Source organism: Gracilinanus agilis, chromosome 3 (genome assembly GCF_016433145.1).
Source record: "Gracilinanus agilis isolate LMUSP501 chromosome 3, AgileGrace, whole genome shotgun sequence".
In the NCBI taxonomy this organism is placed as follows: domain Eukaryota; kingdom Metazoa; phylum Chordata; class Mammalia; order Didelphimorphia; family Didelphidae; genus Gracilinanus; species Gracilinanus agilis.
In genome coordinates this window covers 415,091,613-415,114,884 of record NC_058132.1, presented here as the reverse complement: position 1 = coordinate 415,114,884, position 23,272 = coordinate 415,091,613, and the positions used below count along the sequence as shown (strand labels likewise).

The following is a 23,272-nucleotide window of genomic DNA, read 5'->3' as shown; positions in this document are numbered from 1 at the left end:
TTCTTGAAATAGGATGTCTAGACCCTCTATTGGGTCAAAGCATTCAGTTGATTCTTAAATTCTTTTTTCTCAATCTATTTTCTAGTCAGTTATTTTTACTCTGAGGTATTTTATGTTTTCTCCTATTTTTCCCTCATCTTTTGACCTTATATTAATATTTTTTATTTCCTTGTGGAGTCATTGGCTTCACTTTGGTGTGTTCTAATTTCAAGGAGTTTGCAGCTTAGGCAAGCTTTTGCATTACCTTTGGGTACCTGCACAGCTAATCTGCACTACAGTGATAGTCTGGAAATACCCTTGTGCGTGCACTTGAACATGAAGAAAAGCTGAGGTGACATAAAACCTAGTTCTTTAAAAATTTTATTTATTTAATTCAGAATATTTTTCCGTGGCTACATGATTCATATTTTTTCCCTCCCTTTCTCCCTCCCATCGCCAATGAGCAATTTAACTGGGCTTTATATAAAACCTAATTCTTTATATTTGTACCAATAAGCATTTTTTGCCCTTATTTGGAAGTTGTTTACTTCTCTATATAAGCTGTGTACAATTTGAAAAAGGTAGTTTGCAGGCCACAGAACTGCTTGCTGCCCTGGTGTTTATTAAAACTAATAAATTATCTTTTAATTTTTTGAGTATGCTTTATTGACCAGGGCAATGCTCAAACTAGGATTTTGTCTTTACAGTACCTCTTGTGCCAAGCTCTTAATTCTTTTTCCAATTTTTTCCAAAACTTTCATTTCTTTTCAGTATTTTCCTCAAGCCTAACTATCATTTCATTTATTAAAACATTTTAAAATTCTTTTTAACTGTTTATCTTCTCTAGGTAACCCACCTGAATTTTTGCCCAAGCTATTTTTTTTGTTAATGTTTTGGAGACATAATTTTATTCTGGATTTGTCTTCAGTTTTTCTGCCACGATAATAGCTTTTTATGGTGGGATTCTTTTTTATTTGCCTATTCTTCCAGTCTCCTTTTGACTTCAGACTTAATATTAGGGTTGGGTTCTACTGTACTTCTGGAGGGAAGGTCTAGACCAGTGATGGGCAAAATACGGCCATTGGGCCAGATGCAGCCTCCTGAAATGTTCTCTCCAGCTGAGGGACATTATTCCTAATCTGACGAATACAAAGAGTAGGATACAATACAATGAAATTTAGAAAGAATTGCCTTAGAAACAGACTGACAGATGAGCATTTCCTTTCCTTTTGGTGTCCTCTCTTTAAAAAGTTTGCCCATCACTGGTCTAGACTGTTCTTGTTACTGCTTTCTTGTAGTATTGAGAGTATTGCATTATTCCAGAATCTCAGAGACAGGCTGAGAATTTGTTAAGCATTAAGCATTTCCGAAGTAGTCTGAAAGAAGACAAAGTGCATCACACACACACACACACACACACTCTCTCTCTCTCTCTCTCTCTCTCTCTCTCTCTCTCTCTCTCTCTCTCTTTCTCTTTCTCTTTCTCTTTCAGTTCCTGGCCTGAGTTTAAGTCTGTGAGATTAGACTGCTACTAGATAAAACCAAAACTTTCAAGATCAGATTGGAAGAATTGTAGGCTCCTCTTTTGCTTAAGGATTCCTGCCCTGATTATTTCTCTACAAGCTGGGCTAAATGCTGGAAAAGAGACTGCTCTGTGTTCAGAGCCACAGCTGCTGGCTTCTAAACCTCCTCCTTTCTTGTACAGCAGCCCAGGGCCTTCTCCCTAATTTCATTTCAAGTTTTTTTTCTTAAGTACATTCTTTATAAAAACATTAAAAATTTTTTAACTTATATTTCATGCCCTCCATGAAATACTAGCCGAATTTTTGCCCCTTAAGGCTGCTATGAAACTGTTAGCCAGAGCTAAGTATTGGGAGATAAAGCTTGCCATTTCCACCTGTCCCCATTACTGTGTTCCAGTGTGGATCTAGGTGGGCCTGGATTAAGAGTAGGCCTCTGGGGGCAGTTGGGTGGCTCAGTAGATTTAGAGCCAGGCCTAGAGATAGGAGGTCCTAGGTTCAAATCTGGCCTCAGACACTTCCCAGCTGTGTGACCCTGGGCAAGTCACTTGACCCCCATTGCCTACCCTTACCACTCTTCTGCCTTGGAGTCAATACACAGATTGACTCCAAGACAGAAGGTAAGGGTTTAAAAAAAAAAAAAAGACTAGGCCTCCTCTTGCACTGATTCTTGAGTGATAGAGAGCTCAAATATATGATATGCTTCTGGCCTGCCCCCAAACTGCTGCAAGCCTTGTCTTTCATTTTGCTGAGCAGGGCTGTACAAATGACTTCATGACTTTTTTATTTTTAAACCCTTAACTTCTGTGTATTGACTTATAGGTGGAAGAGTAATAAGGGTAGGCAATGGGGGTCAAGTGACTTGCCCAGGGTCACACAGCTGGGAAGTGTCTGAGGCTGGATTTGAACCTAGGACCTCCCATCTCTAGGTCTGGGACTTCATGACTTTTTGTGGATAATTCCTAGCAAGAATTTAATCTGGTAACATGGTAAACATCTAGATCTTGGAGGAGTACCACTTTACCTTGCCTCTGCCTCCATCCCCTCATTGAATTCTGTATGAAGGTATATGTTTCAAATGTTTCATCTAAAAAAAAATCTTGTTTGGATTCTGCTTTCTAATTAATTTCTCTAGCCTCTATTGTTTTATGGGTGAGTTTCTTCCCTTTCTCTTTCAAGATGATAGTAAAATGTATATTTCCCTCTCTCATATTCTCATATTTACTTTTTCCATCCTTCACCCCTCCATACCCTTCTACAAAGAAGGAGGAAAGATAGGGGAGAAAGGATCTGGTGGTGGGGATCAGATCCCTTCTCCCCTATCTTTTTCCATGTGTTTTTTAATTAACAAAAATCTCCCCTCCATTGGGAAAAAAATAGGAAATAAAATCATTTGTAACAGTTACGCATAGTTAAACAAAACAAATTCCCTTGTTAGTCATCTCCAAAACACATAGGTCTGATTTTGCTCCCTAAGACCATCCTTTCTCCATCAGGAGGTAGGTAAATATGCTTAAATCATCATAGATCCTCTAGAATCATGTTTGGCAATTCCATTGATCAGAATTGTTAAGTATTCTCAAACTTCCTTTACAGTGTATAGTTAATTGTTGTTAATCTTTTTGAATTGTATAAAGTAGTATATAAATTGTTCTGTTTACTTTTGTCACTTCCTTAAAAAAAATTTTTAAATTCAGTTATATTTTCAGTTCCAAATTCTCTGCATCTCTCACCTATTCATTGAGAAAGCAAGAAAATAAAACTAATTATAAATATGCATAGAAATGCAAAACAAATTTCTGCATTAGCCTTGTTCTTCCTTACTCCCTAAAAAAAAAGAAAGAAAGAAGAAAATTTGCTTCAATCTGTACCCTTGAGTTAATTAATTCTCTGTCAAGAGATGGAAAGGATGCTTCATCTGCTCTTTGGAGTCATTTGGTCATTGTGTTGATAAATTGTTCTCATTTCACTTTGTTGTCAAGTCATTTCATTTGTGTCTGATTCTTCCTGATCCTATTTGGGGTTTTCTTGGCAAAGATACTGGAGTCTTTTGTGATTTCCTCCTCCAGCTTATATTTCAGATGAGGAAACTGAGGCAAAGAGGGTTGAGTAATTTGTCCAGGGTCCACAACTAGTAGGGGCGAGTATCTGAGACCACATCTGAACTCAAGTCTTCCTGACTCTAGGCTCTGTGCTTAACTTAGCTCCCCCAATCCCTTTACTTTGCAACCCTACTAATCTTTTGAAGCTTTTCTGAAAATTATCCATTTTATCATTTCTTACAGCATAATACTATTCCAGTTAACATTCATATGGCATAATTTGTTCTGACAGTCTCCCTTATTTTGCAATTCATTGCCACTAAAAAGAGCTCACCTATGTGCTTCTGTACATATGAATATTTTTCTTCTTTCTTTGAGGGCCCTAGTAGCGACAAGTCAAATAGTAGATTAAAATTAAAAGTGACTTGTTCCTATTCCTTTGCCTTTCCTTTCTTTATATAGCCAAGACACTATTCTGGTTTCTTGACACTTATTTCCCACTTTTTAGTCACCACTTCTGAAGTTTTAAATGTTTTCTCTTTGTGACAATTTGCTTTCTATCTTCACTCTTTCTCTTAATCTATTTCTTCTAATCTGTAATACCCTCTGTGTGTGTATTTATGAATGTGACCAACCCTCCATTGTTAAGTTTAGATAAAACCAGTCATACTTGGGCCACATCTACTCCTTTCTTTGTATTTGAATCCTCTTACATATCCCATTTCTTCCTCATTTCTTCACTTGTTTATTCCCTTTCCCTTTATTTCTTATAAAAACCAGTCAAATGAAATAAAATATTAGCAAGGAGATTATAGCACTATATGACAAAGAATCATACACAGTAACCATGTGAGATTTATAATAAGGAAGGCAGAGCTAGATCAATATTAGTAAAAGTATAAGCATAACTGACCATATCAGTAACAAAAAACAGATTTTGTCAATAGATGGAGAAAAAGTTTTTGACAAAATACAATACCCATTCCTTTTTTTTTTTAACATGAATAATATTTATTTTTTTAGAAAAGTTAACATGGTTACATGATTCATGCTCTTACTTTCCCCCTTCACACACACACACACCCCCCATTTCCCGTCCCCATAGCCGCTGCACATTTCCACTGGTTTTAACATGTGTCATTGATCAAGACCTATTTCCAAATTGTTGATAGTTGCATTGGTGTGGTAGTTTCGAGTCTACATCCCCAATCATGTCTGCCTCAACACATGTGTTCAAGCAGTTGCTTTTCTTCTGTGTTTCCACTCCTGCATTTCTTCCTCTGAATGTGGGTAGCATTCTTTTCCATAAATCCCTCAGAATTGTCCTGGGTCACTGCATTGCTGCCAGTACAGAAGTCCATTACATTCCATTTTACCACAGTGTATTGGTCTCTGTGTACAATGTTCTTCTGGCTCTGCTCCTTTTGCTCTGCATCAATTCCTGGAGGTCTTTCCAGTTCACATGGAATTCCTCCAGTTTATTATTCCTTTGAGCGCAATAGTATTCCATCACCAGCATATACCACAATTTGTTCAGCCATTCCTCAATTGAAGGGCATACCCTCATTTTCCAGTTTTTTGCCACCACAAAAAGCATGGCTATAAATATTTTTATACAAGCCTGTTTATCTATGATCTTTTTGGGGGACAAACCCAGCAATGGTGTGGCTGGATCAAAGGGCAGGCATTCTTTTATAGCCCTTTGAGCATAGTTCCAAATTGCCATCCAGAATGGTTGGATCAGTTCACAACTCCACCAGCAATGCATTAATGTCCCAATTTTGCCACATCCCCTCCAACATTCATTACTCTCCCCTTTTGTCATTTTAGCCAATCTGCTAGGTTTGAGGTGACACCTTAGTTGTGTTTATTTGCATTTCTCTAATTATTAGAGATTTAGAACGCTTTCTCATGTGCTTACTTTTGATTTCTATCATTTGAGCCAGTCTGCTAGGTGTGAGGTGATATCTCAGAGTTGTTTTGATTTGCATTTCTCTAATTATTAGAGATTTAGAACACTTTCTCATGTGCTTATTGATACTTTTGATTTCTTTATCTGAAAATTGCCTATTCATGTCCCTTGCCCATTTATCAATTGGGGAATGGCTTGATTTTTTTATATAATTGATTTAACTCCTTGTATATTTGAGTAATTAGACACCTGTCAGAGTTTTTTGTTATATTTTTTCCCAATTTGTTATTTCTCTTCTGATTTTGGCTGCATTGTTTTTGTTTGTACAAAAGCTTTTTAATTTAATATAATCAAAATTATTTATTTTACATTTTGTAATTCTCTCTAACTTGCTTGGTTTTAAAATCTTTCCTTTCCCAGAGATCTGACAATTATACTATTCTGTGTTCACTTAACTTATTTATAGTTTCCCTCTTTATATTCAAGTCATTCACCCATTCTGAATTTATCTTGGTGTGTAGGGTGTGAGATGTTCTAAACCTACTCTCTCCCATATTTTCCAAATTTCCCAGCAGTTTTGTAAAATAGTGGATTTTTGTCCTCAAAGTTGGGCTCTTTGGGTTTATCATAGACTGTCTTGCTGATGTCACTTACCCCAAGTCTATTCCACTGATCCTCCCTTCTGTTTCTTAGCCAGTACCATACCATTTTGATGATCGCTGCTTTATAGTACAATTTAATATCTGGTATTGCTAGGCCACCTTCGTTCACATTTTTTTTCATTATTTCCCTTGATATTCTTGATCTTTTGTTCTTCCAGATGAAATTTGTTATAGTTTTTTCTAATTCAGTAAAAAAGTTTTTTAGTAGTTTGATAGGTATGGCACTAAATAGGTAAATTGATTTGGGTAGAATGGTGTCATTTTTATTATGTTAGCTCATCCTACCCATGAGCAATCAATGTTTTTCAAATTGTTTAGATCTAGTTTTAATTGTTTGGAAAGTGTTTTGTAGTTGTGTTCATATAATTCCTGTGTTTGCTTTGGTAGATAGATTCCTAAGTATTTTATATTGTCTAGGGTGATTTTAAGTGGTGTTTCTCTTTCTACCTCTTGCTGCTGTGATGTGTTGGAAATATATAGAAATGCTGATGATTTATGTGCATTTATTTTGTATCCTGCAACTTTGCTAAAGTTATTGATTATTTCTACCAGCTTCTTAGTTGATTCTCTAGGATTTTTTAAGTAGATCCTCATATTATCTGCAAAGAGTGATAGCGTAGTCTCCTCATTGCCTATTTTGATACCTTCAATTTCTTTTTCTTCTCTAATTGCTACTGCTAGTGTTTCTAGTACTATGTTAAATAATAGAGGTGATAATGGGCATCCTTGTTTCACTCCTGATCTTATTGGGAAGACTTCTAATTTTTCCCCATTGCATATGATGCTTGTTGATGGTTTTAGGTATATACTGTTTATTATTTTTAGGAAAGGTCCTTCTATTCCTATACTTAACAGTGTTTTCAATAGGAATGGGTGCTGTATTTTATCAAAGGGCTTTTTCAGCATCTATTGAGATAATCATGTGATTTTTTTTGTTTGTTAGATTGTTCATATGGTCAATTATGTGGATGGTTTTCCTAATGTTGAACCATCCTTGCATTCTTGGTATAAATCCCATCTGATCATGGTGGATAATCCTCTTGATCACTTGCTGGAGTCTCTGTCCTAATATTCTATTTAAGTTTTTTGCATCTATATTCATTAGGGAGATTGGTCTATAGTGTTCTTTCTCTGTTTTTGATCTACCTGGCTTTGGAATCAGTACCATATTTGTGTCATAAAAGGAATTTGGTAGGACTCCTTCTTTGCTTATTATATCAATTAATTTATATAGTATTGTGATTAGTTGCTCTTTGAATGTCTGATAGAATTCACTTGTGAATCCATCAGGCCCTGGTGATTTTTTCTTAGGAAGTCCTTTGATGGCTTGTTCAATTTCTTTTTCTGATATGGGATTATTTAGGTATTCTATTTCTTCTGCTGTTAATCTAGGCAGTTTATATTTTTGTAAATATTCATCCATATCACCTAGATTGCTATATTTATTGCCATATAATTGGGCAAAATAGTTTTTAATGATTGCCTTAATTTCTTCTTCATTAGATGTGAGGTCTCCCTTTTCATCTTTGATACTGTCAATTTGGTTTTCTCTTTCCTTTTTTTTTTTTTAGATTGACCAGTACTTTGTCTTTTTTATCTGTTTTTTCAAAATACCAGCTGCTAGTCTTATTTATTAATTCAATAGTTCTTTTACTTTCGATTTTATTAATTTCTCCCTTGATTTTTAGTTTTTCTAATTTAGTTTTCATCTGGGGATTTTTAATTTACTTGCTTTCTAGTTTTTTAAGTTGCATGCCCAATTCATTAATCTCTGCCCTCCCTAATTTGTTAATAAATGCACTCAAGGATATAAATTTCCCCCTGAGTACTGCCTTGGCCGCATCCCACAGAGTTTGGTAGGATGTCTCATCAATTTCCAATTAGTTTTTCATTTGCCTGTCCAGGTGCCCTTAGTAATTATTTTTATTGCATTATGATCTGAGCAGGTTACATTTATTATTTCTGCTCTTTTGCATTTGTTTGCAATGTTTCTGTGCCCTATTACATGGTCAGTCTTTGTATCAGGATGTAATTACCTTCCCTGTCTCTTTTAATCATATCTATTTTTACTTTGGCTTTGTCAGAAATCACAATTGCCACTCCTGCCTTTAACTTCTGTGTATTGGCTCCTAGGTGGAAGAGTGGTAAGGGTGGGCAATGGGGGTCAAGTGACTTGCCCAGTCACACAGCTGGGAAGTGTCTGAGGCCGGATTTGAACCTAGGACCTCCTGTCTCTAGGCCTGACTCTCAATCCACTCAGCTACCCAGCTTGCCCCTTTGCTTCTGTTTTATGGGTTAGTTCATCCCATTCACATTCAGAGTTAAAATTATCAGTTATGTATTCGCCAACATTTTGGTATCCTCTCCTAGTGCTACCCCTTCTTGTTATACTTATTTCCTTTTAAACCAGTGGTTTGCTTTAAGCCAGTAACCGTTGTCCCCTCCCTTGATTTACTTCCCTTTCTACCTCCTCCCTTACTGTTCCCTTCTTTTTATTTTTAAGGCCTAATGAATTCCCTTCCCTTTTTCTCCCCTCACTTTCTTGACTTCCCCACTGCCCTGCTCCCCTTTGTTTATCCCTTTTGACTTTCTCAGTAGGGTTAGATAGAGTTTTATATCCCAATGGATATAGCTACTCTCTCTCAGGGTTAATTACATTGAGAGTAAGGTTTAAATATTACCTCTTAATGCTCTCTTCCTCTCCTTCTTATAATAGTATTCATCCCCTTCCCATGCCCTCTTCATGTGTAATAGAATATCCTATTTTTCTTATTCATTCAAGTTTCTCTTGGTGTCCTCTACTATTCATCCCCCCTCTTTCCCAACCCCCCATATCATCTTAGACCATTTAGTACTCCAGCCTCTCCCTATGAATAATTCTTCTGATTACTATAATAGTGAATACTATAATAGTGAATAGAGTTCACTACAGAGAATTACAATTACACATAACATTTCTCCGCATAGGAATACAAATAATTAGATCTTATTAAAGCCCTTAAAGAGGCAAATTTAAAAAATAAAAGTTTTCTTTCTTTCCCCTCTGTTCCTTATTTACCTTTTCATGTTTTTCTTGATTTTTGTGGTTGGATATTGAACTTTCCATTTAGTCCTGGTCTTTTCTGTGCAAATACTTGGAAATCTTCTATCTTGTTGAATGCCCAAACTTTCCCCTGGAAGTATATATAGTCAGTTTTGATGGGTAGGTGATCCTTGGTTGTAGACCCAGTTCTCTTGCCTTTCTCAATATCATATTCCAAGCCTTAGGGTCTTTTAGCGTGGAGATTGCCAGATCCTGTGTGATCCTGATTTAGGCTCCTTGATATCCGAATTGTCTCTTTCTGGCTTCTTGTAAAATTTTTTCTTTTACTTGGAAACTCTTGAATTTGGCTATTATATTCCTGGGGGGGTTGTCTTTTCAGGGTCTAGTGTACAGGGTGATCTATGGATTCTTTCAATGTCTATATTGCCCTCTTGTTTTATAACTTCAGGGCAGTTTTGCTGAATAATTGCTTTTAGTATGGAGTCCAAATTTCTATTAATTTCTGCTTTTTCAGGAAGACCAGTGATTCTCAGATTGTCTCTTCTAGACCTGTTTTCTTGATCTGTCAATTTCTCATTGAGATATTTCATGTTTCCTTCTATTTTATCAGTCTTTTGACTTTGCTTTATTTGTTCTTGCTGTCTTCAGAGATCATTAGCTTCTAATTGCTCAATTCTAGCCTTTAGCCTGGTTTTCCTTTTCAGTCTAATCATTTCTGGTCTTCAATTTATTTGCCTCACTTTCCAGTTGGGAAATTCTGCCTTTTAAACTGTTATTTTCTTGCCAGATCTCTTCCATCTTTCTCATCATCTCAGATTTGAACTCTTCAATAGCTTGTGACCAGTTTTCATTATTTTGGGAAGGTTTGGATAATGATTGTTTGTTCTCCTCTGCTGTTTGCTCTATTGTCTGGATTTTCTCTGTGTAAAAGTTGTCGCGTGTTAAAGATTTCTTCTTGTTGATCTTTCTATTTTGGGGTTCTTGTGGATGGCTTGCCATTGTGAGCTGCGGTGCCCTCTCAGGTTTATCCTCACACCCAGGGTCTGTCTGCACTCTTTAGGCTCCTGAGGTCTCAAGTCTAGTTGTTCTTAGGGTCAAGCATCCGGATAGTCCCCTTGTTTGTTACTCTTCTTGAAGCTCCTTTAACAGTCTCAGGGGACTGCTTCCACAGTCGTGCACCTTTCTTCACTGGGTCCCCACCCAAGGTCCATGCCTGAGCTCAGGATCCACGTCTGCACCTGGGCTTAGGGTCTGTGTTCAAAGTCTGTGCATTCTTTAGCCTCTTGGGGTCTTAACTCTTGCTGCTCTCAGGAGCAGGCCCTGGTGACCCCCAGGTACCTGCCAAGGACTTAATGGGTGCCCTAAACTTGCTCTAACTCTTTTGAGCTGGCCTTTGGCACTGTAGGTGGTGTGGGGGGAGAGGGGGTTGCTCAGCTCGCGTTTTAAGTGAGAGCTGTTTCACCCCTTTATAACATGGAAATGCCCCGATTACACATACCGTCAATGCTGTTCCCTGTTGTGGGGTCCCTTTGTTCATCTGGATTTGTTTTTATGTCTTCTTGAGAGGAGTCCTATATGTGTGGGTTAGGAGAGGTTAAGCAGCTGCTTTTTACTCTGCTGCTATCTTAACCCCCCATTCCTTTTAAAAACTGGAAAGCATAAGAATCAATGGAACCTTTCTTAAAATAAGTATCTAAAGCCAAAAGCAAGTATTATTTGCAAAAGGAATAAACTTGAAGTCTTTCAATAAGATTAGTAGTGAAATAAGGATGTCAGTTATCATCAGTATTATTCAATATTGTATTTAAAAGCTAGCTATAGCAATAAGACTAGAAAAAAGTAATTGGAGGTATAAAAATAAGCAGAGGCATTAAAAAAATTACTTTTCGCAGATATGATGACATAGTTAAAGAACCCTAGAGAATTATATAAAATACTAATTGAAACAAATAACTTTGGCAAAGTTGCATGATAGAAAATAAACCCACATAAATCATCAAGATTTCAATATATGGGCATCACATCCACATCATAACTTTCCCCATTGTGGTTTCTATATGTCACAGTTTGGCATAAGAATGGGAATTTTTTGAGAGGTGTTCAGAAGCCACAGATGATATGCAAAAGCCAACAGATGACACAAGAAAAAGTTTAGAAACTTAGAAATGCATGAAATATATGTATAGAATTACATAATATCAACATAATTTAGCTTTTAATATCATAAATGTGCACAATTCATTTTTTAAAGTTAAAATAAGTAAAAAGTTAAAGTTTGGGAAAGGAATACAAAGGCTAGAAATGTTAGCATTACCTACATATAGCTTATAACCAAATATTTCATCCAAATTTTACAATAAGGTATTTTAAACACTCCATAAAAAAAATTATTCTCTGGTGTGAAGGGAAGGCCAAAAAATTTTATATGGGTTTTCCAGATCTTGAGAGTGTTGTACTTCTAATCGCTATGATGTGGAAGGGAATTCTGTATTACCAACAGAAACCCAGTAGGATGTGTTAGAAAAAGAAATTCCATTTAAAATAACTGAAGACAATATAAAATATTTTAGGAGCCTACCTGTCAAGACAAACCCAGGGAGGGGGACTATATCAATATGAATTACAAAATAGTCTTCACATGAATAACAACAGATCTATAAACACTTCACACAAATAAAGATATATCTAAACAACTGGAGAAATAGTCATTGCTCATGAGTAGGCCAAGACAATCTGATAAAAAAAACAATTTTACCTAAATTAATTTTTTCAATGGCATGCCTAAAACTACTGAAGAGTTTTTTTTATAGAACTAGAAAAAATTAATTTTAAAAATGTAATACATTGAATAATAAAAAAATCAATGTAATAAATGAAAAAAGTCAAGGAAGGCAGACTAGCATACTTGATTTCAAACTATATTTCATAGCAATAATCATGAAGATAATCTACCTACTGTTGGCTAAGAAATAGTGAGATGGATCAATGGAATAGATTAGGTACTCGATACAGAGTATTAATTGACCATAGTAATCTATAGTGTTTGATAAATCCAAATATCCAAGTTTATTTGTTTGTTTGTTTGTTTTTTGGGTCCTTAACTAACTTCTGTGTTGTATTGGCTCTTAAGTGGAAGAGTGGTAAGGGTGGGCAATGGGGGGGGGGGGGTCAAGTGACTTGCCCAGGGTCACACAGCTGGGAAGTGTCTGAGGCCGGATTTGAACCTAGGACCCTCCTGTCTCTAGTCCTGACTCTCAATCCACTGAGCTACCCAGCTGCCCCCTCAAATAACCAAGTTTTTGAAGTAACTCAACATTTGACAAAATTTGCTAGGAAAACTGGAAAGTAGCTTGGGAGAAATGTAGGCAAAGACCAACTTTTCATACAAGATAATAGTCTAAATGGATAAATTATTTCAGCAGAGTAAATTAAGAGAGCATGTGAAAATGTACCTGTATGTATGTACTTATATGGATAAGGAAAGAGTTTATGAGCAAACAAAAGAGAGGAGTTTGAGAAGTAAAATAGATAAGTCTTATTTCATGAAATTTAAAAAGATTTTGTACAAACAAAATTAAAGAAACTAAAATTCGGAAGCTGAAAACTAGGGGAAAAAATTTTACAACAAGTTTCTCTGATAAAAGCCTCATTCTTATAAAAACAAGAGCCATTACCTAGTTTATAAAATGGTCAAGGGATATGAACAGTTTTCAGAAGAAATCAAAGCTATCAATGTAGTCACATAAAAAAATACTTTAAATCATTACTGATTATTCAGTCATTTTAGTCATGTCTGACTCTTCAGGACTTCATTAGGGATTTTCTTGGTAAAGATAATGGAATTTCCCATTTTCTTCTCCAAGTCATTTTACATATAAGGAAACTGAGGCAAACCAGGTGAAGTGACTTAATTGCCCAGGTTCACACACCTAATGAGTATCTGAGGCAAGAATCGAACTTCAGTCTGACTTCAGACCTGTTCTCTATTACTCCATCACTTAGTTGCCATAGGTACCACATTAGAGAAATGCAAATTAAAACAATTCTGAGAAACCACCCCAAACCTCTCAGATTGAATAATGTGACAGAAAGGGAAAATGACAAATGCTAGGAGAGATGTGGAAAAATTGGAACACTAATGCACCAAGTTGTAAACTAGTTCAGTCATTCTGGAGAACAATTTGGACCTATGCCCAAAAGACAGTACATTTCTTTTGACACAGCAATACTACTACTACCAAAAGAGAATAAAAGACAAAGGGGTCCTATTTGTACAAAAGTATTTTTAGAGCTTTTTTTTTTGTGTGTGTGGTTGCAAAGAATTAGAAAGAAAGCTCATCAATTGGGGAATGGCTAAAAAACTTGTGGTATATAATTGTGGATATTATTGTGCCATAAGAAATAAGCAGAATGATTTCAGAAGAAGCTGGAACAATTTATGTATTAATTTATGCAAAGTGAAGTGAACAGAATCGGGAGAAAATTCCACATTAACACCAACATCAATAAGGATGATGAACTGTGAAAAACTTAACTACTCTTATTAAGACAATTCCAAAGGTCTCTTGATGAGAAATGCCCTCCCTCGAGAGAGAGATCTGATGAACTCTGAATGCAGATTGAAGCCTAATTTTTTTACTTTATTTTTATTGTTTTATTTTGTTTGCATTTTCTTTTGCAGCATGACTAAAATGGAAAAGTATTTTGCATGACCTCACATGTATAACCAAAATCAAATTACCTCAGAGAGGGATGGAAAGGAGGGAAAGAATTCTGAACTCAAATTTATTTTATTTTTTTAAGTTAAAAAATATTTTTTATAAAAGTAAATGAAGGAAAGCATGAGGGAAAATGGTTCTATCTATATAAGGGAAGAGTTAGAATTAATAGTTTTGATTGCACAAAATACAAAAGGTTATCACAAACAAAATGAATGCAGCCAAAATTAGAAGAAAAACAGGAAGTGAGGTGGGGGGTCTTACAGCAAGTTTCTCTGATAAAAGACTCATTTCTTAAATACATAGGGAATTGAGCCAGATTTATAAAAATATGAGCAATTCCCCAACTGACAAATGGTCAAAGGATATGAACAGGTGGTTTTCAAAAGAAGAAATCAAAGCTCTCGGAGCTAGAAGAAGAACTCAATAGTCCTATGAAAAAATGCTCTAAATCACTTGATTAAAGAAATACAAATTAAAACAACTGTGAGATACCACACCAATCAGATTGAGTAATATAACAGAAAAGGAAAATGACAAATGCTGGAAGAAATCTAGAAAAATTGGGACACTAGTGGTTGGCAGAGTTGTGAACTAGTCCAACCATTCTGGAGTGCAATTTGGAACTACACCCAAAGGACTATAAAACTTTTGCATACTCCTTGACCAAACAATACCATTACTAGTTCTGTATCCTAAAGAGATAAAAGAAAAGGGAAAAAGACCTGTTTATACAAAATATTTATAGCAGCATTTTTCTTGTGGTGGCAAAGAATTGGAAAGCAAAAGCCAAGGGATGCCCATCGGTAGGATTATAATGGAATACTAGTTTCTTAATAAGAAAACAAGCTGGATGGTTTTCAGAAAAGCCTGGAATAACTTACATGAACTCTTACAAAGTGAAGTGAGCAGAATCTGGATTACATTGTATACAGTAACAGCAATATTGTAATGATGATCTGAACTATGAAGACTTAGCTACTTTGATCAAGACAATGATCCAAGATAATTCCCATGATGAAAAATGCTTTCCACCTCCAAAGAGAGAACTGATGAACTCTGAATACATACTGAAGTACACTTTTTAAAATTTTATTTTTGCCCAGTGGAATTGCTCGTTGGCTATGGGAGTGGAGTAGAAGGAGGGAGGGAAAGAACATGAATCATGTAACCATGGGGAAAATATTCTAAATTAATTAATTAAATGAACTTAATTTTCTAAAAAATTTATTTTTGTTTTGTTTGTATTTTCTTTGGCAACATGACTAACATGGAATTATGTTTTTTTATGGCCTCACGTGTAATTAAAGTCAAATTGCTTACCTGATCAGGGAGGGTAGAGAGGGAGACATTTTTTACTTCAAATTTTTTTTTAAATGAATGTTAAAAATTTTTAACATGTAATTGGGAAATATTTACCCAAATAAAAATATATATTTCTTTTAAATCCTGTTTTTTGTCTTACCCTTCCTCTTTGGTCATTTGCAGAAATTAGGCTTCTGGAAAGATACTTGTGTCCTCTTTTTTTATTAGAATGTTAGAGCTTCTTCAATTGCTCAATGTCTCTACCTTTCTAGGTTTTTCTTATTTCATGTGTTTGCATTTCAAAGATTCTCTGATGCTTCTAGTCTTTTCATGAGAATATGGGAGTCTCCTCTCCTTTTAAAAATCCATTTTCCCACTTTTAAGATTATACATAGCTTTTCAGGTTGAATTGTTTGTAATTGTAAACCTTTCTCTTTTTGCATGATGGTAGTATTTCCCCCTCCTCCCCCTTTGGATGATTTTGACAATGATGTTACTGGGCATTATCAATTTGTGGTTTCTTTCAGGAGGTAATTTATGAATTCTTTCCTTTTTTCTTTTCATCTTTGCCCCCTGATTCTAATAGATATGGACAATTTCAATTCATAATTTCTTGAAATATGGTATCACAGTCATGGTCATGGTTTTCAGTGAGCCTTATACTTCTTTAATTTATCTCTCCTTGACCCATTTTCCAGGTCACTTCTTTTTAAGTAGATGTCTTATATTTTCTTCTTATTTTCCATTCATTTGACCTTATTTTATTATTTTATTCTCAAGAATCATTGAGTTCTATTAGCTTCATTTCATTACTATGCTTCCATTTTTCTACCTATGTATGTGGTCAGTCCATTTTTTTCTCTGAGGCTGTGCTTACTTGTTATCGGGTTACACTTGTCTGGGATTTCTTCTTGTAAAATTGTTCTCTTATCCAATAATTTGTCTTCATTGTGTTTTGGATCTTATTCCATTTACTTATATTTTACTGAAATTGAAGAAAGTGCCTCAAATTAATAACTTTAATTGTCTCTGTTAGAAATACACTGACACTTTTTTCCCCCACTGGGAAGGAAAAATATTTCAGTTAAGATCTGCTATTGTGTTATAATATACATTCATAGATTGTGTGTTTTGCTATTCTTTTTTATTTACATTGAATAGCTTTCATTTGATTTCATAGGAGCAGCCCTTTAGATATATCCAAATGAATATAAGAACATATAGTATAAACATTAATTTGAAAAGTAAAAAATTCACTTTAAACTTTCTGATTATGCTATATCTGTGTCCAACCCTCCAAGCAATATACATTTTAGTTTGATGTTTAAATAATTAGTTTTAAATTGACTTTCATGTGCATCTTAGTCCAGTGGACTAGTTTCAATTTTTTAAACAATTTAAAACCATGTTCATTTAAGAGAATTATATTCAAAAGAAGATTAATATTCCTTTTTATGCAATTTCCTAGATGTAGTGGCTCCAAAGGAAGGGGTCTCTGCCCCAAGAACTGAATTTCCTAAAAAGTTGTCATCACCTGATTCTTATCCATCAGCTATGAATAAAGCCAACACCATGGATACTATTAACTCTGATGACATCAAACAACAGACAGCTGAAGAAATAAGGAAACTTTTGTCAAGAAAAACTGTAGTAGAGTTTCCTCAACGAGTTTCAAGTTCTTCACTCAAAGCAAAGGATACTTATTTAGGGACCAACCAACAGACCCAAAAAGCAGCTAAAGTTGGTTTATCATCTGACTCTGATTCTGATTCTGATCTGGAAGATAGTATCTCAGAAATTGTCTTGAAACCTCAGATTGCTGTCCAAACGAAAGGAGAATTTCCACAACAGAAAGCTTTTGAGACTAAGATACAAAGACCTTTGAAATTAATTGAGAAGACCCAGTTCCAGAAGGCACACGAGGATTCCACACATGTGGAGAAACCTCATCAGTCAGAGATGAAATTGACTGTTGAGCAATCAGAAGCCTATAAAGAAGCTAAAATACCCAAATCAGAATCAAGAGACTCTTTTAGAGAGCAAAGTATTAAAGAAGCACATATGCAGAATTCTATGTTTAAGTTGAACAAAATGACCAAAGAAAACCAAAAGCCAGTTGAAATTCATAGGGAGGTATCTGAGCAAATGGAAGGAGGATCATCAGCCCAGTTAGATGTAGAAACAAAATTGTTGATAGTGAAAGAAGAAAACAGAGAAGGGAAACCAAGAGCTGTTGATTTTACAGCAGATTATTTTGAGAATAAAGATGTTTTGCAGGAACAGGTACCCATTCTAAATTTGGAAGCACCTCCTCCTCAGACCAAAGAAGATATTTTAGAGGAAAATGTGCCAGCAATAAACACAGCTGAAAAGGAAGAAGTAATTCAAGAGCTGGAAAATCAAGGCATCATACAGGGTACAACTTTAATTTGTAATTAAAAGCATTGTTATATCTTTGAGGGGATTTCATAATCAAAAGAATTATTTTAAATTTATAAGTAATTATGTTATATATTTTATTTAGTTTAACTCTTACCAAAATATAGCCTTTTAAAATGTCTCTGATTTGGCAGATTAATCATCTCTTTGTCATAAATTTTATGCTTCAGACACCAGCAACAGTATTTTTAACATGTTTCAGTTTAGAGAGGAAGGGGAGGGTAACAGTAGTTTGGATTGTTTAACAAATTTAATTTTTGAACATTGATAGCTTTTTTCCTCTAACTTAACTTTTGTGTTTAGGACTTAATCATGTATTCAATAAATCAAAGCTATCAATTAGTAGTAAATAAATATTATTTAAAGACATGATTGTCTTTGATTCTATTAAATTGTCTGCATTTTAATTCAGAACATATTTTACTGGAAAGGTCTGAAGCTACTAGTGGAGGAATGAATAGAATGCTGGACCTGGAGATTAAGGAAGACCTCAGGGACTATTATTAGATGTCTGATCCTGAGCAAATAATTATATGTCTTCCTCAGTTTCCCTACCTGTAAAAAGAGGATAATAGCACTTAAATTTAAAGATTTGTTGTGAGGACCAAATAAAATAGTATTTTTAAAACTTCACAAATCTTAAAACACTATGTAAATGCCAACCATTTTAATCTCATAACGCCCCTAAAAAGGGGGAAAAAAAAGAATCAACAATTCTAAAAGGTTGTAAGACATGTCCTTCATTTTGATTGCAGACTTTAAATTGTTAGTGACCTCTACACTGCTTTGCTTTCTTTGATTTACCACAGAAACACTATTGGAGACTCTTTTGTTTTTTCAGTTTCTAAAATTTATTTTTATAAAAGACTTGAATAAAATATTTTAAAATAGAGCCAAAATAGTTAGTAACAACTTGCTTTCTCTTGCTTAAACTTTTTTTTTTTGAGCATTAAATTGGAAGGCTACCTATGACTTTAGGTGGTGGGTGTGTTCCTTTTAAGGAATTTAAATACAATAATTGTTTGGATTATATGTTATACTGTTTTATATATATTATTCTGCTCTCTCTCCAAATACACATCTATGTGTATTTTTGTGCTGCTTTTCTAAAAAACAATACTTACTAAAAATTATTTGCTTCCTCTGAATATAGCTTGAATATAAAAGTCTTACTCAATGATTTATTTACTAAACTATTTTCTTTGCTCTTTTTTTAAACTTTTTCTAACATTATTTTGCAAATAGTGCTGTCAACTTGCAGAACTTGCTCAGGATTTCAAGAATAATATTTTTTGATCCTTCCATTTTAAATCACCCTTCTCTGAACTAGACAAGAATACTAAAAACTTTGGAATTAGGGTTAGTTATATTGTGAGTTCAGTATGTTTTTTCAGTTAGCAAGAATTTTTGTTTTCAAGGATATAAGTTTGTAAAAACACTTTCTCCCCCCTCTAGTAAAACTAAAGAATACAAGAAAAACTTATCCAAAAAGGGAAAAACGTGCAACATCAACTTTTTATAGTAATAAGATTTCTTTATAATTGTGACACTTCCAAAATAACGCACCTATATTCAAGTATTGCTTGAGGATTTAACCATGTAGCAATAAAGATTCTGGACTTGTTTTGTTAGTGTTAAATGCCATTTAGACAAAACAATATTTTGTCATATTTAATCTAATTTAGGTATAGAAAGCAGAAGAACAAAGACTGTAACATCTGGGTTGAGGCAATGTTGTGTAAAAGAGGCTGGAGCAGTGGAGTTAAAGTTGGTAGAAATCTGAATTCTAATCTTTCTTCGGGCATCTAGACCAGGGCTGTCAAACCTCAGAGTTAGGGGGCACTAGGACCACACAATTCTCAAAAGTAGAGCTAGATTAAAATATAATTAAGGGAAGAGGGAGCAGCTAGATGGCAACATAGATAAAGGGCCAAACCTGGAGTCAGGAATACCTAGGTTCAAATCACAGGCCTCCGACACTTCTAGCAGTGTAACCCTGGGCAAGTCATTTAATCCTGTTTGCCTAGCCCTATTATTAAGGCTGAAAGTAGTAAGGTGTTTTGTTTTGTTTTTTTTAATTTAACAAACTAAAAATACAAAACAACATAGATAATGTCAATTTCTGGTTCTCTAAGCCTATGTGTGGGCCTCTGGGATAGATTCTAGTTGAGTTTAACTGTACTAGGCAATTCACTTAATCTCTGAGCTTCTCTTGCCTCCTCTCAGAAATGGAGATAATAATAACTTTACACCATCATCTCTTGGTGTTGAGGATCAAATATGAAAATGTATGCAAAGCACTTTATAAAACCTGCCGGTGCTGTGTAGAAGTTAGGAATTATTTTACAAAGATAGGTTTCTTGGCATTTAGAAATAGAAATTGGAGAGGAAACTTTGATGGACTCAGATACCCAGAATCATTAAAAACTCTTCTTTAAACAAAAAGATAGTGTTATCATTGCATATCACATTATTTTATTCTCATTTTATATGGCATGCCCAATTTCTGGAAAGCATGCTACTCTTAACATATTTCTAGGTTTTCATTGGATTTACAATTACAAACTAATTATTTAGGTAATGAAGGCATGAAAAAAGGCATTTATTATATAATTTCTATGTACAATACACTGTGCTGTTCACTGGGGACACAAATAGAAAAGTAAGACAAACCTTGTTCTCAGTAAGTTCACATTCTAATAACAAAAGAACAACATATGGACAGTTTCAGCTTCATAGAAGAATCTTTTATTTTGGGGAAGATTCATCACTTAAAACGTTTTTGTCAAATTCTTATTCAAATATTATATACTGTGTACTTCTATATATATATATTTTTTAAACCCTTGTACTTTGGTGTATTGTCTCATAGGTGGAAAATTGGTAAGGGTGGGCAATGGGGGTCAAGTGACTTGCCCAGGGTCACACAGCTGGGAAGTGGTGGCTGAGGCCGGGTTTGAACCTAGGACCTCCTGTCTCTAGGCCTGACTCTCACTCCACTGAGCTACCCAGCTGCCCCCACTTCTATATTTTTTGAACAAGTAAATAAAGTTATATTCTTATAGCATTTAACTTGAAAAAGCAAAAAACAAGCAAATTCATTAGCTTTAATGAATGATGACTAGTGATTTTTTAAAAATCAATTATATCTATATCTGTTCATTGTAGTTATAATCAAGAAAATATTTTTAAAACAGTTTTGAAATTTACCTAAATGTTTTGTACTTATTAAGACTAGGGAAGAATAGTTCAGCTTTTTTTGACATTTAAAAAAATATTACTCTCTCATCATCTGCATTCTCAAGCTTGCATCCATGCATTTTCTTGACTTATGTATGAGTCATGCAGTCATATATACTAGAAATATATACAGTTAACAAAACCTTTTAATATCAATTCAATCATAGATACTCATTTGATCTTTAAAATGTTTGTTTTTTTTAATATTAGTAAGATTAATTTCATTTTGCTTTGAACATCTGTTGTTTTTTACTAAGTAGTAATTCTTTTTTAAAAGTGTAAGTCATTTTTCATTAATACTATTAGGTATTTTGAGAATGTTTTAACAATTAAATGACTGAATAATTGTTAACTGATTTATCCAAAAAGTAATTTGTTCTTTGCTTCCTTAACTTACTAGCTTTATTTTTCCTCCACAGGTATTGAAAGTGCTGAGTCATTTGGCAATTCTACTTATAAAAACCTCCAACATCATAACTACAATACTTATACCTTCTTAGATTTTCACCTGGATCTTTTGAAATTTAGGTTGCCTCAGCCATCCTCAGGACGAGAGTCACCTAGACACTGAGAGTGGAAAGTTAAAAGGAAAATTTCATGTTTATCTGTGATTCAACTTGTGAATCATTGTTGTTGCATTTTCTCCCCCATAAATAAAGCCAATTCAACAGTAACTTGCATCAATATTTTATTTGCTTTCATCTTTTAAATTAGTGGAATAGCTTTCCTATGATGTAATTCTTTTGGAAATTCTTTGACCACTTATTCACTGGGAGAATGGCTTTAACAAGAAAACAGAGTTCCATCAAGATGGCAAAGTGAATGAATCCAACTCTTCAATTCAGATTAAAACTCAAATAAGTAATAAAAAGAATAGAGTAAATAACAAAAGAAAAAACAGATCATTTAAATTATATGAAAGGGAAAAGCTTTTCTGCTTATTAAAACCAAGAGTACCTAGGAAAAGAAAAATGGGGGAAAAAATCTATATCAAATATGTGATGTTGGGATAGCAATCCAAGAGTGATGAATTTTGTTTCTCTTGATTTCTCAATGAATGGTATAGAGGGCAGAAAGAGGGAGAATTCCAAAGTGAAAAGAAAATGAAGATTTTTTTTCTTTTAACAAAGGGCAAAGTTTCAGAGAAATCTGGGAAGACTTGTATGAACTAATGCAGACTCACATAAGAACTAATAAAACAATTTATAGAGACCCAAAAAAAGTCCCTTACAATACTTAAGAACTCTGATCAGTGCAATGACCAACCATTATTCTGGAGGACCACTGATGCTACTCATTTCTTGATAAGTAGGTAGTGGACTCAAGACAGAATGAGACACATAAATTCTTAGACATAGTCAATGAGAGAATTTATTTGAATGCAAATCTGTTATGTCATTTTTCTCAGTGGGGAGAGAGGAAAATGTTTTAATTTTTATTAAAAAGCATCTATGAGGCAGCTAGGTATCTCAGTGAATAGAGATACAGGCCCAGAAACAGGAGGTTCTGATGTAAAGACTGGACTCAGACACTTCCTAGCTGTATGACCCTGGGCAAGTCACTTAGCCCCTCTTGCCTAACTCTTACCTCCCTTCTACTTTGGAATAGATACTTAGTATCAATTCTAAGTCTGAAGGCAAGGGTTTAAAAAAAAAAAAAAAAAGACAGGACCTTCTCTCATAATGGTTCTGGCCTGCCTGCATCCCAAAATTAACCATTTTCTGGTTATATATTCTCTTTTTCTCCCATTCTTGTGCATAGGTCTTCACTGGAAATATGATGCACCTTACTTGTACTCCCTGATCTTCATTGCCTTCTGAGTTACCTGAAATTTTAATTCCCTGAAAATTGTACTATTTCAAGATCTCAAATCAGAGAACTTCAGTTGTACTAGCAAATGAGTCCTTATTCAGGGGAGCAGTGTAGTCTCATTAAATGCTTTCCAAAAACACAGGATGTGTCTTCCTGTTTTCTCAGGCAGCATGATGCAGTTAAAAGAATTTTCAGTCTGTAATCAGAAGACCTAGGTTTGAATTTTGCCTCTTACTATGTAGTCTTGGACTAGCCAAGTTATTGGGGCAAGTTCAGCAAACTAACTAGCAATTTCAAATTAAAACCAAAATTTAAGTTGCTTTTTAAATTCAGAATTTAAAACACAAGTTACAAGATGGGCCCCATGTCACAAAATGGAGTCTTAAGAAGGATCAAAGGATACATTATTACCTCCAGGCTCTTCTTCCAGTTCAGGGAATGTGAGAATTCTTTGACTGTTTCCTGTCTGATTACTATGTGTTGAAGAAACCCTGAGCTGGAACAGTGAGCATATAAAAGGCACTAACAAACCACATAGCTCTCTTCTGTTGATTGAGCCAATACTGGTTGTAAGTCTGGGTTGGGAGAGAAGTTCCCAGC

At 34.7% G+C, this 23,272-nt stretch overlaps 1 protein-coding gene across 2 annotated transcripts in view; it reads left to right on the top strand.

Moving 5' to 3' along the window:
* The window catches only part of NDUFV3 (NADH:ubiquinone oxidoreductase subunit V3), a 28,133-nt gene extending 6,599 nt beyond the window's left edge, over positions 1–21,534 (top strand). Inside the window, exons 1-2 of one of the 2 annotated variants that reach the window (XM_044666887.1) lie at positions 16,657–17,597; positions 21,280–21,534. In XM_044666887.1, the coding sequence (XP_044522822.1) occupies positions 16,736–17,597; positions 21,280–21,431 (1,014 nt within the window). In that variant the 5' untranslated portion in view covers positions 16,657–16,735 and the 3' untranslated portion in view covers positions 21,432–21,534. Of the gene's footprint in view, positions 1–16,656; positions 17,598–21,279 lie in introns of those variants that run through there. The other variant, XM_044666888.1, reaches the window with a different exon arrangement.
* Positions 21,535–23,272: the final 1,738 nt, after the last annotated feature.